The sequence below is a fragment of the Colossoma macropomum genome, unplaced genomic scaffold (genome assembly GCF_904425465.1).
Source record: "Colossoma macropomum unplaced genomic scaffold, Colossoma_macropomum, whole genome shotgun sequence".
NCBI classification, from domain to species: Eukaryota; Metazoa; Chordata; class Actinopteri; order Characiformes; family Serrasalmidae; genus Colossoma; species Colossoma macropomum.
In genome coordinates, this window is record NW_023494806.1 from 23,642,524 (window position 1) to 23,660,400 (window position 17,877).

The 17,877-nt window shown below is 43.4% G+C and overlaps 1 protein-coding gene across 3 annotated transcripts in view; it reads left to right on the plus strand.

Moving 5' to 3' along the window:
- lifra (LIF receptor subunit alpha a) overlaps nt 1-15,220 on the plus strand; it is a 35,758-nt gene extending 20,538 nt beyond the window's left edge. For all 3 annotated transcript variants that reach the window (XM_036598090.1, XM_036598092.1, XM_036598091.1), the window contains 17 exons: nt 449-559; nt 1,185-1,318; nt 2,871-3,024; nt 4,023-4,295; nt 4,454-4,583; nt 5,795-5,925; nt 6,296-6,438; nt 7,232-7,385; nt 7,814-7,878; nt 8,296-8,521; nt 9,183-9,365; nt 10,360-10,461; nt 10,808-10,957; nt 11,782-11,919; nt 12,112-12,205; nt 12,455-12,521; nt 13,415-15,220. In XM_036598090.1, the coding sequence (XP_036453983.1) occupies nt 496-559; nt 1,185-1,318; nt 2,871-3,024; nt 4,023-4,295; nt 4,454-4,583; nt 5,795-5,925; nt 6,296-6,438; nt 7,232-7,385; nt 7,814-7,878; nt 8,296-8,521; nt 9,183-9,365; nt 10,360-10,461; nt 10,808-10,957; nt 11,782-11,919; nt 12,112-12,205; nt 12,455-12,521; nt 13,415-14,008 (2,802 nt within the window). In that variant the 5' untranslated portion in view covers nt 449-495 and the 3' untranslated portion in view covers nt 14,009-15,220. The remainder of the gene's footprint in view (nt 1-448; nt 560-1,184; nt 1,319-2,870; nt 3,025-4,022; nt 4,296-4,453; nt 4,584-5,794; nt 5,926-6,295; nt 6,439-7,231; nt 7,386-7,813; nt 7,879-8,295; nt 8,522-9,182; nt 9,366-10,359; nt 10,462-10,807; nt 10,958-11,781; nt 11,920-12,111; nt 12,206-12,454; nt 12,522-13,414) is intronic.
- Nucleotides 15,221-17,877: the final 2,657 nt, after the last annotated feature.

Below are 17,877 nucleotides of genomic sequence, written 5' to 3' on the forward strand. Positions count from 1 at the left end.
GATGTGAGCGAACGTTACGGTGATCGGATGTGAGCGAATGTTAGTGATCGGACGTGAGTGAATGTTACAGTGATCAGATGTGAGCGAACGTTACGGTGATCGGATGTGAGCGAATGTTAGTGATCGGATGTGAGCGAATGTTAGTGATCGGATGTGAGTGAATGTTAGTGATCGGACGTGAGTGAATGTTACAGTGATCAGATGTGAGCGAACGTTACGGTGATCGGATGTGAGCGAACGTTGCAGTAATCGGACGTGAGCGAATGTTAGTGATCGGATGTGAGTGAATGGTTTAGATGAACTGCTCAGTTCCAGATTTCAGTCCCTCATCAGCCCCTGATTTCAGGTGATTGATCAGATTGGTATTGATGACCTGCAGTGCTGACTGTCCTCATTAGCTGTGATTTGTTATTGATAATCTAACTGTGTTTGTGTGTGTGTGTTTCAGGAGTGGGTGGTTCGGTGGTCTCGCTCTCTCTGTGGTCAGTGATCATCATGCAGGTGAACACAGCGCTGATCGTCCTCCTGCTGACCCTCCAGATCACACACAGCCTGAGCGGTCAGTCTGTCTGTCTGTCTGTCTATCTCTCTATCTATATGTCTGTCTGTCTGTCTATCTGTCTGTCTGTCTATCTATCTATTTATCTATCTAAAACAATTCAATTATGCCAGTTTGTCGGTTTTGCAAATGATCAGTTAGTTAATTACGTGTAATATTATTATTATTATTATTATTATTATTTAGTAGTTCAGTAATAAACTGGTCTGATTGTAGTTGTGTTATTTAATAGGACTAACATGAACGTTGTGTATTGTTTTTAAACTTGAGGGCTCAGTAAAGTCAGCTGATGTACCTGAATATTGATATTTGATTGTTATTTTTTTTGATAATATTAGTAAAGCAACTTTACTGAGTGATATTCTGCTCAGTTCTGCTTAAAGACTGCAGCCCAGCTGCTGTTGTTGTTGGTTCCTATGAGAGAAAGGTTCTAAGTGTGAGGTTCAGTATCAGTGAGTGTGCTGGGGGAGCTGTGGTGCTGAGTGTTGGCTCCTCTGCTGGAAGGTGTGGAACGCTGTGTTTACGTTTTTTCACTGTGTTCGTGATTCACTCCTTTCACAGCTCTCAGCTCCTCTACACTGCGGAGAGTTGGTGATGGTTCTGTCTGTCTGTGTTTGTGTTCTAGGTCCTCCAGTTCCCCAAAGCCTCTCTCTGAAGCAGGACTTCGCGTCTCAGACTCTCTCTCTGACCTGGGAGAGCCATGCAGCGCTGTTCGACATTGAGATCTTTCGCACCGAGCTGGAGGAGAACGTTCTCAACGTAAGAACTGCAAACACCACCAGATATTCTAGATATTACTGCTGTAAAGGTAAACATGTTCCAGTGAACACTGCACCTGGTCTTATTATGAAAGATGTTGCCTTTGGTTGGGAAGATTTCACACAACAGTTAGGAATCATGCCGAAGGTTGAAGGAGCTTCCTAAAGTTCTCTAAAAAGACCTTAAACATCCCTGATAGTATATGTGGCATTTAGAAAAATCAGAACTCTTCTGGAACAGGGTCCTCAGAAATAGAACTGTTTGGTAATAATTCAGCTCGTCATGTTTGGAGAAAGAAGCATCTGATCCTGAGAGCTCCTGCAGTGAAGCATGGTGGTGGGAGCATCGAGATCTGCAGCATCACACGCCATCAAAGGAACCATGAATGGAGCGATTGTAGAGAGATTCCTTGTCATCAGCCAGGAAACTGAATCTGCGGAGATGGACGTTTCGAGAAGACAGTGACCCCAAACATGCTGCCATAATAACTCCAGACTGCTCTCAGTCCCATTGAAACTATGTGGAGGATTATGAAACTGAGAGATCATCAGAGGTTACAGAAGACTGTGCACAGTAACGTGGCATGGATTGACAGACTGCTGTCTGCACTTCCCACTGAAGTTCTCCACTGTTGAGCTGCAAGTCAGAAACACTTTAACGGAGTGTAAGGAGAGGCGATTCAGGGCGTACACAGCAGGGGGATTAATGAGGGCTAGTTATTATTATAAGAAGATTACAGTTTTAGAGCTGGAGTCAAAACAAACAGTGAACTCAGACTTAAAGCTGAACACACCCAGTGGAGCTGTTAATGAAAGCTTATGTGAAAAACATTCCACCCCCGCAGGATGAAGCACTAAAGCCAGACCGGTTTATCTCCACAGCTGCACAGTGTGCACTGAATGCTACACTGAGACTACATTAAGACTACACTGAGTTTACACTGAGACTACATAAGGACTACACTGACACTACGTAAAGACTACACTGAGTTTACACTGACACTACGTAAAGACTACACTGAGTTTACACTGACACTACGTAAAGACTACACTGAGTTTACACTGACACTACATAAAGACTACACTGAGTTTACACTGAGACTACATAAAGACTACACTGAGTTTACACTGACACTACATAAGGACTACACTGACACTACGTAAAGACTACACTGAGTTTACACTGACACTACGTAAAGATTACACTGAGTTTACACTGACACTACATAAAGACTATACTGACACTACATAAAGACTACACTGAGTTTACACTGACACTACATAAAGACTATACTGACACTATGTAAAGACTACACTGACACTACACTGACACTACATAAAGACTACATTGAATTTACACTGATACTATACTGGTATTGCACTGACATTACACTGACACTACACATATGATTATAATGTGTAATATGTGTGTGATTATAATGTGTATATGATTGTCCTGTGTAGGTGATAATAGTTTGTATAAAATGTGTAATATGTGTGATTATAACGTGTAACATATGTGATTATAATGTGTATATGATTGTCCCGTGTAGGTGACGGTATCTGCTGCGGTTGATCCCGTGTCAGGGCAGCGCATTTGGACCTGGCGCTCTCCGGTTCCTCTGCAGTGTACCTCGCACTCTGTCCACATCAGAGCTCGACAGGAGAACACAGTGAGCCCGTGGAGCCCCCGGCAGATCGTACAAGGTAAGAAGACGTCACTGCAGGACCTTACTGAGGATTTACTTCATCAGCCCAAACACCTGATTTACAGCTATAAAAACAATATAAACACTCAGAACAAGATACAGAAAATACTGGGTTATATAAGATATAAGAGTCATATCTGTTATTGAGAATAGTTTTATTTACTTTTCACAGTTTTAATGAACTAATTAGCAAAGTGCACATCACACTGATTAATATCGTAATGTAACCAGGAGAATAAAAGTCTACTGATTAAATAAAGAAAGAATTGAATGAAGTGGATCACTAAGTCCATGTTTGCATATATCTAATATCTACAGTCTCTAGCTATACTTCATATCAAATAATCAGACAAGAATAAATGAATGAATGAATGAATGAATGATTTCCCAAAACAGCTAACCATCAGTTTTTTTTTAATCAACAATCAAAGTGATTCTTACAGCCATTGTTGATCAGGACAGTTGAATATTTTGCACTAGAGCTGCAGCGCCATCTTCTGGACAGACTGCGTCTTTGCTGAGTTCAGGTTTATTCAGTTTTTCACACCTGATGCATTCATGCAGTTTGTGTTTGTGTCATTAAAATCTGACCTGCATACATGAATGTTGATTTATCTACTTTACAGTTTGTTGCTTAAATAAAAACACTGAAATGAGAGAAGAGTTCTTTATACATAAAACCAGAGCTGTTTTAAGGCGAGTCTGGCGTTGTACCATAATCATGACTGCAAAACACTAGAGGGCCCTTAGTACATGGGGTTATGAATGCTGAGTGCTGAGCAGACCAGTAGAAATGCTCTGAATAAAATCTCTGCAAAATTAAGTGGTTAGGATGTATTCAGAGAGGTTCAGAGAGGTTCAGAGCGGTTCAGAGTGGTTTGGTATGAAACGCTCTATTCTAGAGAAACTTGCAGAGTCAGAACTGTTCACAGTGGTGGTGATAGGAACCAGACGTCCACCTCTAAAAGCAGTATGTTATGTGTTGATCTGTTTTAGGCTCTGATGTTCCAGACAAGCAGCAGGCTCAGATGTATCCTCAGGATAAGGTGGTTCCGGTGGGCAGTAACCTCACGTTCTGCTGCATCGTGTCTGAGGGTGGCCAGTTCGGCAGCATTCAGAACCAGAACGAGAAGATGGAGGTGACCAGGATGAGCCGCAGGAGCTTCGCTACCAGCGTGACGAGTCTGCCCCAGTCCGGCCCCACTGGCACCAACATCATCTGCTGCTCCCCACTGGAAATCATCGTCGGAGCCGTGGTGTTCGTGGGCTGTGAGTGAATCTAACTGTGACACCCAAAATCTCAAAGATTCATAGTGGCGCCTGCTGTTTTAACACCTGCAGGGTCGCCTTAAGAAAGAGCAGATAGTGCGTGGATGGATGTGTGGAGTTTTGCACGCTGAGCTGAGTGAGTGTGTGTGCTGTTTCAGACCCCCCGGGTGACAAGGGTCTGGAGTGTGAGACGAGGGACCTGCAGAAGGCCGAGTGCCGCTGGAGGAAAGGACGAGATACAGGATTCTGGAAGACCTCTTTACTTACACGCTACACTCTCAATGGCAGGTAAGCTAAAGCTACACGATGTACGCTACAATGTATAACCTACACCGTATACACTACACCTTACACACTACACCTTACACACTACACCTTACACACTACTGCATATACACTACATAAACACTACACAGCATTCAATACACTGTACACACTACACCTTATACACTGCACCTTATACACTGCACCTTATACACCACACCATATACACTACACCATATACACTACACCTTATACGCTGCACCTTATACACTGCACCTTACATACTACACCTTACACACTACTGCATATACACTACATAAACACTACACAGCATTCAATACACTGTACACACTACACCTTATACACCACACCATATACACTGCACCTTATACACTGCACCTTACACACTACTGCATATACACTACATAAACACTACACAGCATTCAATACACTGTACACACTACACCTTATACACTGCACCTTATACACTGCACCTTATACACCACACCATATACACTACACCATATACACTACACCTTATACGCTGCACCTTATACACTACACCTTACATACTACACCTTACACACTACTGCATATACACTACATAAACACTACACAGCATTCAATACACTGTACACACTACACCTTATACACCACACCATATACACTGCACCTTATACACTGCACCTTATACACTGCACCTTATACACTGCACCTTATACACTACACCATATACACTACACCTTATACACCACACCTTACACACTACTGCATATACACTACATAAACACTACACAGCATTCAATACACTGTACACACTACACCTTATACACTGCACCTTATACACTGCACCTTATACACTGCACCTTATACAGTTTAGGGAGTTTAAGGAAAATGTCTCAGAACACCCATCTGCAGTGTTTAACTGTGTCAGTTTTATTAAGTGAGTGTCTGTGTGTGTGTGTGGTGTGTGTGTGGTGTGTGTGTGGTGTGTGTGTGCGTGTGTGTGTGTGCGTGTGTGTGTGTGTGGTGTGTGTGTGGTTTGTGTGTGTGGTGTGTGTGTGGTGTGTGTGTGGTGTGTGTGTGCGTGTGTGTGCGTGTGTGTGTGTGTGTGGTGTGTGTGTGCGTGTGTGTGTGTGCGTGTGTGTGGTGTGTGTGTGGTGTGTGTGTGGTGTGTGTGTGGTGTGTGTGTGTGGTGTGTGTGTGGTGTGTGTGTGCGTGTGTGTGTGTGTTAGGCGCTGTGTCGAGGCAAAGAGAGACCTGAAGCTGTGCTGCTTTGACCGCTGGGAGAGCAGCTGGACCCTGACAGCTGAAAATGAGCTGGGAGCCGTCCAGCTGAACGACTCCGCCCACATCACTGAGCGCGGTAAGTGTCGTTAGGGAGTCTGAGAGTGACCCCTCTGAAGTCGAGTGGGGTTCTGTAGCCAGCGTCATGATAATCTCAGGAAGTTTCTCTGTGGGGAACGCAACATGTTCCACGGCCGGTACGTTTCCTCCTACGTACGACTCTATTAAAGCGTTTTAATTAATACCTTCATTCTGAATATTGATTTCATTAGAACTTCATTCTGGATGCTCTACATTTTTATTTACAGCTTCCTGCTGATTTTCTGAACTCTTCAGAGTTTCGTTTGATTGTTTATCTGAGCTAAGCTGGTTTTACGTTACTGTAAAGTGACTGAACAGCAGGTGTGTTTGTTCTTGTGTCTGATGGAAATGTTTGTGTTGTTCTGCAGTGCGTCTCTTTGCTCCGGTGAACGTTTCTGCGGTTCCTCAGGCGTGGAACTCCAATCTGCAGTGGAGCTGGACCATCCAGGCCATCCAAACTCTGGACTTACTGTGTCAGGTGCAGCTCACCAGCGGGGGGCGCTCCAGCACTGTAAGTTACTGCTTTACCCAATCTCTAGATTAAGGAGTAGTAAAAGAGCCTGTGATGCTGAGAATCAGGCTCAGTTTATAGAGCCTAAAGGCCAAACTGGGAGCGCTCAGACATTGTCGCGCGCTCTGATTGGATAGATACTCTAAGTTTGTAGTGTTGCTGTGGTCACCGTGTGCGGCTGTGTCCACTTTCCTGCTGCTTGGCTGCTGTGTATGTGAACAGGCAGCATGTGTGAGCTGTAGGGGCCCGAAGAAACAGCACCGGTTGCCAGATATTCAGAAATAGCAGCAATACACATTGATAAGATGATTCTTTTTTGTTTTGAAACCTTTTTCCGCAGCTGCAGTTCATTTAGAAAGCAGCACACGCACCCAGGACAGTGTAATGTCCACCACAGTGCCTCTGGTCGCTGCAGCTTAAAATCCTTCTATTAGTGCAGTTTGACTGTAATACTGGAAATATTTGCCTTCATCCAGAACTGCTGTATAAAACTAAAAACTGAAAACTTCTGAAAGTTCTAAAGGCCTATCAGATGGTTCACAGCTCTAGATATGTTCCTTATGGTTCCTTTATTTCCATAATGACATAGAAACGCCCTCCAGTGGCGAGCAGAGGGATCTGCTCGAAAGTGAAAGTGGACACATAACGATATTCAGTTCACCAGAGTTTCAGTTAAGCAGTTCTGCTGTGTGGTTTACAGTGCAGTACTCAGCTGGTCCACACGGGGGCGACTGACGAATAAAGCTCGTGAATGATTTAGTAAGAGAAGCTAACGAAGTCCGTCTGTTTGCAGCGTAACTACACCGGGGTGGGATTATCCGCCGCTCTGCTGGACGGACTGAGGCCGGACGTCGAATATTCCGTCTCTGTACGATGTGCCTCTCTGCGGAGTTTCTGGCGCTGGGGGGACTGGAGCGCCCCCTACAGCTTACGCACCAGGATGGACCGTGAGTAATTCTGCCTTCGTTAGTGCGCTCGGCGCGTTCGTCTAATTACACACTAGAGCTTCAGTCTGGAGGGAAAACCAACAGCTGACAGACCAGAGGAGAGAGGCAGGAGGATTAGCGAGGGGCTGGGAGTGGATAATACGATAACGATCAAAACCACACATCTTTCAAACAGCGCTAATGTGTGTTTCAGGTGTTCTGATAAAATTATTATTAGTGTTTTTACTTTCTAGAGAACGAGAAGAAGTCTAGCTGTTCACTCACAACACCACACACCAGTTAGCCATCATTGTCTGTTTCAGTTAGCAGAGTTTGCTGTTGTTAGCTGGGTTTATTGCTGATGTAGAGTTAATTAGACACCCATATCTTTATAGTTATGTTTTAATTTAATGTGTATTTTTATTCTGCGTTCTCTCTTGATGGTGTAGGCCCTGAGGCTCCTGATGTGTGGGTGAGGATGGACAGTGAAACCACCGGCCGGATTCTGTGGAAAGTAAGAAAATAATTCTTTAATGTTTTCATTTTTAGGCTTCTGAGTAGAGAAGCTCCAAAATTACGACCAGCGATGATTGACTGTAAAGGTGTGAGCTGTGTTTTCATTTATAGATTAAACAGGTTAAAGGTTAAAATGTCTTTCCTGATCGTTTCTGTTTTAATGACCGTTACAGCAGTTTCTGGGTTTTGTTTGTTTTTTTTTATTTATCAAGAATTTTACAAATGAATCAACATCAAATTAAATTTGTCCGTTTTATCCTACTTGGTTGATACACAGTATAGCATAAATGAGAATGTGAAGTAGTTGTAACTGTTCTCTGTCTCTCTCTCTCTCCTCTCTGTCTCTCTCTCTCTCTCTCTCTCTCTCTCTCTCTCTCTCTCTCTCTCTCTCTCTCTCTCTCTCTCTCTCTCTCAGCCTCTCTCTGTCAGTGATAGTCACGGTGCTCTGGAGGCCTATGAGGTTTATCAGAAGGACGGAGAGCAGGACGGATGGACGATTCTCTCTCTCCCTCCCTCCACGTCCAGTTTTCCCATCATCCTCAGCAACAGCAGCGGCGGTGACGTCACGGTTGCCGTGGCAGCGCGTAACCCGGTCGGGCTGTCCAAGCGCTCCGTTGTGGTGGTTCCAGAATTCCGAGCAGGTGAGTTCCCCTCTTTAATCCTCACTGTTACTGATTTCACTCTCGGAACCCCTCAGTTCTACAGCCATGCGGTGGTTCTGTATGAGGGCAGGGGTGGGTCTAGCACTGTGGGGGCCCTAGGCACTCCCCCCAGACCTACACGCTTAAAAAAGATGGTTCTTCAAGGGTTCTTTAGTAAAGACAGTGGTTCTAGATTGAACCATTCAGAGAACCATTTGCATGCTTAAATGGTTCTCTGAATGGTGAAATTGTTCTTCAGATTGATGGAGAATATGATATAAAAGGTTCTGTAATATAGTTATATCTATTTAGCACCAAAAAGGGTTCTTCTGTTGTTATGATGTCAAGTTGGTAACAACAGCAGAACCTTTTTGGTTTTATATAGAACCATATACAACACATTCTCCATTAATCGGAAACCGTTTCACTATGCAGAGACCGTTTAAGCATGCAAATGGTTCTTTCTTTCGTGTCCATGGTCCTATATAGAACCGTTGCCTTTACTAAGGAACCCTCGAGCTGTTGTTTTGAATGATTGGTGTTATTAATTTGACGAGGCAGAATAAACTGTCCTTGTTTACAAATAAACAAAGTAGATTAATAAAGCGCATCATGAAAAGCTACAGATGTTACCAGATGTGATCTGTATTTTTTCCTGCAGACTCTCAGCAGTCAGTGTCAGAGCTGGTGGGCAGTGATGGAGATTTAGAACTAGCCTGGCAACCCTTGCCCAACGCCAGCCGAGGCTATTTGGTGGAGTGGGTTCCCACAGGCTGCACTGACCACTGCACCATTCAGTGGATGAAGGTTCCAGAGTCGAACACCAGCACCGTCATCCAGTCAAGTGAGAGCCCCGCCCATTCAGCCTAGATCACATTAGCCCCGCCCATTCAGTCTACAGCAGTTTATCTCCACCCATACAGTCTACAGCAGTTTAGCTCCACCATTCAGCTACAGCAGTTTAGCTCCACCATTCAGCTACAGCAGTTTAGCTCCACCATTCAGTCTACAGCAGTTTAGCTCCACCATTCAGTCTACAGCAGTTTAGCTCCACCATTCAGCTACAGCAGTTTAGCTCCACCATTCAGTCTACAGCAGTTTAGCCCCACCATTCAGTCTACAGCAGTTTAGCTCCACCATTCAGCTACAGCAGTTTAGCTCCACCATTCAGTCTACAGCAGTTTAGCTCCATCATTCAGTCTACAGCAGTTTAGCTCCACCATTCAGCTACAGCAGTTTAGCTCCACCATTCAGTCTACAGCAGTTTAGCTCCATCATTCAGCTACAGCAGTTTAGCTCCACCATTCAGTCTACAGTAGTTTAGCTCCACCATTCAGTCTACAGCAGTTTAGCCCTACCATTCAGTCTACAGCAGTTTAGCTCCACCATTCAGTCACAGCAGTTTAGCTCCACCATTCAGTCTACAGCAGTTTAGCTCCACCATTCAGCTACAGCAGTTTAGCTCCACCATTCAGTCTACAGCAGTTTAGCCCCACCATTCAGTCTACAGCAGTTTAGCCCCACCCATTCAGTCTACAGCAGTTTAGCTCCACCATTCAGTCTACAGCAGTTTAGCTCCACCATTCAGCTACAGCAGTTTAGCTCCACCATTCAGCTACAGCAGTTTAGCTCCACCATTCAGTCTACAGCAGTTTAGCTCCACCATTCAGTCTACAGCAGTTTAGCCCCACCATTCAGTCTACAGCAGTTTAGCTCCACCATTCAGCTACAGCAGTTTAGCTCCACCATTCAGTCTACAGCAGTTTAGCTCCACCATTCAGCTACAGCAGTTTAGATTTCTACTGTAATCTAACTGGGGTGTGTGTGTTTCTCTGTAGGGTCTCTGGAGGTTGGAGTGAGGTACACACTCTCTGTGTTTGCTCTGAGTGATGAAGCTACAGCTCTGCTGCAGAGGCACCATGGATACGGGCACGAGCTGGGTGAGACACTAACATTCTGGATAGATTTGGGCGCTAAAATAATTATCACAGTATTTTTTTTTTCTTTTTTATAAAATGTGCTTCTGGTTCTCTGTCTGAAATTGAATAGTTAGCTAATGTTAGCTATTTTCAGTTAGAAGTGTTTCCCAGCGTTAAGTATCTTCAGTTAGCAGGACTAGCTATTGTTAGCTGTATTTAGCGTTAGCTATTTTAAATTATGTAGAATAAAAAAAGCTCTGAGTTTGAAGAAACATTTCAGATCAAGAGGAGACTGTGGAGTGAAAAAACAGCTCAGGGTTTAAAGTTCTACCTCAGACTTAAAATTGATTGTGTGTGTTTCCTGCAGTTCCTGTCCAGTCTGTGAAGTCCCTGAAAGCCCGGCAGTCTGGCGAGAACATTCTGCTGTCCTGGGAGCCTGTGGCCATATCTAACAGGAGAGGGATCATCCGTGGATACACCATCTACCTGAACAATGCCTCACACCTGCAGCTCGTAGGTCAGTCTCTAGAGATCATAGGGCAGTCTATGGAGCTTACAGGTCAGTCTGTGGAGCTTATAGGTCAGTCTCTAGAGTTCATGGGGCAGTCTATGGAGCTTACAGGTCAGTCTGTGGAGCTCATAGGTCAGTCTGTAGGGCTCATAGGTCAGTTCATGGTACTCATAAGGCAGTCTTTGAAGCTCACAGGTAGGTCTCTAGAGCTCATAGGTTAGTCTGAGGAGCTAAGAGGTCAGTCTGTGGAGATCATCGGTCAGTCTTTGGGCTCATAGATTAGTCTCTAAAGCTTATAGATCAGTCTCTAACTCAAGTCAGTCGATGGAGAGTATAGGCCAAAATATGGAGAGTATAGGCCAGTATATGGAGCTCATAGGTCAGTCTGTGGGCTCATAGGTCAGTCTGTGGTGCTTATTTGTCAGTCTGTGGAACTCATAGATCAGTCTGTGGAGTTCATGGGTCAGTCTGTATAGCTTAAAGGTCAGTCTGTATTGCTTAAAGGTCAGTCTGTTGAGCTCATAGGTTCAGTCTGTGGAGCTCATAGGTCTGTATAGCTTAAAGGTCAGTCTGTTGAGCTCATAGTTCAGTCTGTGGAGCTCATAGGTCAGTCTGTATAGCTTAAAGGTCAGTCTGTGGTGCTTATTTGTCAGTCTGTGGAGCTCATAGGTCAGTCTGTATAGCTTAAAGGTCAGTCTGTGGTGCTTATTTGTCAGTCTGTGGAGCTCATAGATCAGTCTGTAGAGCTCGTAGGTCAGTCTGTGGGCTCATAAATTAGTCTTTGGGCTCATAGGTCAGAGTGTAACTCCTCCTGTCTGATTATCCCTCAGCGAACGTGACTGATCCGGCGCTGAGGTCGTACACAGTGAAGGGTTTGAGTCTGGGCTCCTATAAATTGACCGTGAAGGCGTTCACTTCAGCCGGAGAGGGAGGAGGATCCACTGTGGCCATTAAAATGGAGTCGAACAGTAAGAGAAAGAGATCTGATTATATAAATAAAAGAGTTTAATGTATAAATGTACAGAGACGTAAATGCGGGTAGGAATTCAACTCCATCTGTTTTGGAAGCTTATTTGAAAGATGATAAATGATCTACCTGCTGTTTGATTTATTTTTTGTGTGAAATGTTATATGATAATGTATATTCAAATTCTGTGTAGGTGATATGTTGGTGGTGCAGCTTCTGGTGTCTTTAGTAGCCATGTCCTGCTGCCTCGTCGTCATTAGCATCTTGTGCTATAAGAAGAGAGAATGGTAGGAATTCATCTATAGTTTATCATTATTTGTTTCACTTTCAGCTCAGATAGCTTTACTGACATGACTGTATCAATACAATATTCAGTAGAAATCACAGTAGTTGTGGTGTTAATAACAGCAGCAATTGTGGTTATAAAATTCAGCATGGAATTCAGTTTTTCTTTAAAACCGAATGTCGTTTTGACTTATGGAAGTTAACATTCGCTGAATAGCCTTTGATCTGTTGGTGTGATCTTTTCATTTTAGGGTGAAGAAAGCTTTCTACCCTGAGATTCCTGGACCCAAGCTAACTGGAAATTGGACAGCTCCTCCGGTAAAGCCACCTCGCCTCATTCGTTCTCTTTCCTTGCTTCCGTTTAAAGTACACTCTTACGTTCAATACCGAACGGTTCCCTGTAAGAATTAAAAGTTCCTTAAATATCTACTAAGGTACTCAAAAACTAGAAATACATTTAAGGTACCTCAAATAACCTTCCCGTTTATCATGCTGTCTGGAGGACCCCTTGACAGTCTACAAGCTCTTGCAGGAACCTCACCAGTTCCCTCAAGCACCACTGTTAAGTTCTAGATTCCTGGAAGAACTATCTTTTTTTGAGTGAGCTCTAAAGCACCTGTGGGGGTTCCTAGAAGAACTTACAAATCTAAAATGGGTCATTTTAAGAAGCCTAGACTTTTAGACCCCTTGTATTCTAGCAGGTTCCTAGAGTAACCAAAAGGTTTGTGAAGTTTGTTGAAGAACCTAACAGTTTGAAAAGGGTTCCTTGAAATACCCAAAGACTTTTCAAGACTGTTTTGGATAAAACGGTTCCTCAAGGAACATTGTAAATTGTCGTAGGTTGCTCAGAGAACTGCCCCTTTCAAAAAGGTTCATGGAGGCTCCCAAAGGGGTTCCACCAGTGTAGCAAGCTGAGGAGCCCCAAAAGGTGCTTTAAGTATCCTATCATTTTTACAGTATTACTACCATTATGCCACTGAGGAAACAGTACGTTTGGGACCAAGGTCCCTTTTTGTTTTCTGTCAGAGAAGACACAGTTTACTTCTTTAGCTTTAGCACTGAGGATCCATGAGGTTAATGTAGCTTACATGTTGTGGAATCTTATATCCCACCAATTAGCATGGTGCTAACTGCATACCTGAACCACTTTGGCCAGAATTGTCCACTAAATGACGAAGTTTAAAGTAAATATAATTGTTGTTTTTGGTCAGGCTCCTCTGGACATCAAGCCGCCCACTCACAGCCTGGTCCACATTGTGGAGAGTCCTGAGTGGGACTCGTCAAAGAAGGGGCTTGTCCCGGTGCCGGAGGAGGAAGTGGACGACAACGGGTCTGTAGGCGAAAACGTGGAGGAGGACACGGACTCGGACGAACCCACCCTTCTCAGATACTACAACCAGTTGGTTACCGACGGTTCCCATAGCAACTATGCTTCGGACACGTCAGGGTCCTCCACCAGCTCGGTGGACTCCGCTCAGACGCAGGTGACCTACACAGGGATCCAAAGCCCCACCTCCTCAAACTGGGCGCCGTCTTATGGCTACAGACCCCAGATGCAGCCTGTGGAGGGCGCCGAAGAGCCGGCAGCTGGATTTGAGAACGAGCCCCAGCAGGAGAGCCCGAGCGTAGCATACAGACCCCAGTGCTCCTGGCAGGCGGAATCTCCGGGGGCCGAGAACTTTAGCGGATCTCTGGGAAGCCCCACTTCTGTGACATCCTCGCAGTTCCTCATCCCGGAAACCGCCGAAGAAGATCCGGAACCTTCAGGAACCTGGTTCCAGAACTTTCTGTCTGGCAAATTCTGAATCCAGGTCACATTTCAGTTGCTTCCGTGAGGATTTGTCGTCGTTTAAGCTTCCGAGTGTGGTGCTTTTCTGAAACCCATCTTCATCTATGCTCATACTTGCCCTAGCATTCAGTGACTTTATGAGCCCACACATTTTTTTTCACATTTTTGATGAAAGGCCTTGGCAGTTTGCGCTGAGGCCGAACCCGTTTCCAGGAAAACAGCTCCTCGTTTCTGAGCGGCGGAGAGAAGGAGATGAAACACTACTGAAGAGCGACAGCTAGTTTTAATGACTACCTGAGCTCTAACAGAAGGGTATTTAACCTTAACCAGCAGAGGGCGCTGTTCTCAGCTGCTGAGAGCCGTACAATGGCGCCACCTGCTTTTCCCAAGCGTACTATTCTGCAGTATTATCCGTTTGGTCATGAAATTGGAACAGACAGATCCTGTTAGCATTCATATAAGCTTACTGATCACTGGTGATTGTTTCTGTTTTTTGTGGCATTAACTGCGTTTCAATGTAGAGAAAACACGTCTAAGGTCATCTGAAGTTTCAGAACTGACTTACTCAAGGCCTCTAAACCAGTCACAGAGCAGTGCTCTTTAAGGAGACTGCTTTCACTACAGCATATATTTTTTTACATTTTGTTCTATGGGAGGTGAAACCAGTATTTTTTCCCCCTGCAGCCCATTCGGGGAATCACAGGTGCAGCTGACGCTAACTATATCCACCGGTACCTTAAACCCTTATTAAACACGTTTACAGTTTGTTTACTAGGGAACCGTTTATTCAGTCAGTGCTGCATAATTTTGCATAGATCCAAAGACATTTTTAGTTTCAATTCTGATAAGTAAACCTAATGACAGTGAGGGTCCTGCATCAGCAGCGTGTGGTCAGTAGGAATGCAGTAGGCATTTTTTTCCTGTTGCATTTCAAACCCAGATATCTCGAAATATTTCACTGAAACGATTTATTCTGCAGTTCGAATATGAAACATTAACATATAAGATTTAGCATCTAGTTATATCGTGCAGCTAGTGTTAATTAGAGCTAATTAGTCGCTGATGGTTCAGTTGATATAATTATTTTTTGTTTTAAAAGAGATTTCTCAAAATTCCCCCATAACTCAGTGTGTGAGGTGTAAACAGAGGGATTCAGAGAGGTTTGGTGTGAAACGGTTCAGATGTCCTTACAGTGGTGGTGATAGGAACCAGGGGTCGCCATGACTACAGCACAAATATAGACATTTTATTTACTATCCAGAACCACCAGTGAACCTACACGAGTCTTCTGAGTTTATATGGAATGTTGATGATGAAAATTTTTCTTTGGGGACTATTTTGCCTCACAGCGCCCTGCATGTATCTCTCCACCATGAATGGAGTTTAAGTTCTCTAAACTATCATAAAACAGTGTCTCAGTCATCAGGCAGTGAATTCATAACCATTTACTGTAGGAACTTTCTGTGAGGGAGCTTTTAGAGGTGGACGTCTGGTTCCTATCACCACCACTGTGAACAGTTCTGACTCGGTAAGTTTATCTAGAACGGAACGTTTCACACCAAACCTCCCTGAATGACTCTGTGTACATCTTAACCACTCAATTATGCAGGAATTTTGAAAAATATTTGAATAACCACGGCCATTCCTAGTACACAGTCTTCATTGCTGCACAATTTGACCAGAAATTAATACAGAAAAAGTGTTTAATTATGAAACACAAATCCTGCAGTGCATCCTTTTATCATCCGGAATATATTCAGAATTGTTCTCTGATCATTCATAACGTTTAGCCCTGTTTATTCTAACACTAACGATAATGAAGTGGCATTATGCACACAGAGCTATTGACACTACTGTGAAGGGCTTTTATGCCGTGATCTGCTGTTACTGAGTATCATACCGATGCTCTAAACAGCCCTGTTTGGCCACATTATGGCTTAAAAGAGAGATTTAAAGGTGTACATTGACTCACACCAGGGTTATAGAGCATCACACAGCAGACATAAAGCCTGAACTTTGCCCTCAGCAGAAGCAGCAGGACGAGAAAAGGACGGTTTGGGAATTCAGCTTAGTTACTGGAGCTTTAACGATACTACTGGGAGAGGTTTTATTTTAAGACAGAACACAGTTACTAATGTCATTTTATTTTTTGACAGATGGACAGATATTTTAGCACTTTTCCTTTTTTTGCATTTGCTTATGAATCTGTATTATTTTTGTATGAACTTTTAATATGTCATTTTTATTTGTGTCTGTAATTTGAGTGCAGCCTGAGCATTGCGCTGTGAAGCTGGCTTCGTGGGTCGCAAGCTAGCGTTATGTTTCTAATCGCTCTGAAACGAACGGACATATCTGGATATAACTTACATTTTCCAAACGTTTGTTTTGCTGACTCGTGTTCCCAGCTTCACAGCCCCACTGCCAGGTCCAGATCTAACTGTGAATTGACGGAGAGTGAGTCGGCTCAGAATAGAAAGAGGCTGTTTAAGCTTGAAGATCAACCACATCAACACTGCCTGGAGTTTGGAAAAGCTTGAGTCGCGGAGTGCAGTCGGCACAGACTGGGCTCTTTATAACAAACTCGGATACGGAGTCACACGCTGTGTTCAGAATGACCCCTGATCATTATTCAGGACTTTGGAGTGCTATATAGATAGATAGATAGATAGATAGACAGACAGACAGACAGATAGATAGGTAGATAGATAGATGACTTTATTAATCCCAGAGGGAGCTTCTTCTATTGCAGCAGTACAAAGCACAGCACAGAGCAAACAATAGCAAAATGAACAGAAGCACTGTTATAAGAAATAGAAATGATCCTTAATCACTACTGCCTACAGTATAGACTATGATCATGTTTATATTTTTTTAAATTAGTGCACGATAGTGAAGTGTATAATTTTTGATAAAATAGTGCACTGTACCTTGAATAGTGTACAATTTTTGATAATATAGTGCACTATACAGTGAATAGTGCACAATATTTGATTAGTGCACTATACAGTAAGTAGTTCCTTTTTTAATAGAATAGTGCGTTGGACAGTGAATAGTGTATAATTTTTGATAAAGTAGTGCACTATACAGTGAACAGTGCATCATTTTTGATAAAGTAGTGCACTATACAGTGAACAGTGCATCATTTTTGATAAAGTAGTGCACTATACAGTGAACAGTGCATCATTTTTGATTAAGTAGTGCACTATACAGTGAACAGTGCATCATTTTTGATAAAATAGTGCACTATACAGTGAACAGTGCATCATTTTTGATAAAGTAGTGCACTATACAGTGAACAGTGTATCATTTTTGATAAAATAGTGCACTATACAGTGAACAGTGCATCATTTTTGATAAAATAGTGCACTATACAGTGAACAGTGCATCATTTTTGATAAAGTAGTGCACTATACAGTGAACAGTGCATCATTTTTGATAAAATAGTGCACTATTTTTATGCGTTTCATTTTTGACAAAATAGTGCATTATACAGTATTATAATTGATGAAAAAGTGCACTATCCAGTGAAAAGTGTATTACTGTTGATGAAATAGTGCACTACACCGAGAATAGCGCATTGGTTTAAACAAAACCCTGCACTGTATAGTGAATCGGGGGTGGTTGTGGACACAGAAACAGACTCTCTAAAGCAGGTTCACTGCTGAAAAAGCGCTGCAGCAGCATTAATGAACAAAAACGAGCTTAGCGGATGCAGCAGGGGGACTCGTACTACCTTTGTTACACAGACTGTCATGCTTACGCACACGCTTGTGTAAACAGCCCAGGCGTGATCAGCTTTAACCAAACAGAAAGAAAAGCTCTGTCGGTGACATTGTCACAGTCGTGGTTCGGTATTTTGAATTGACGCACTACAAAGCATGAACC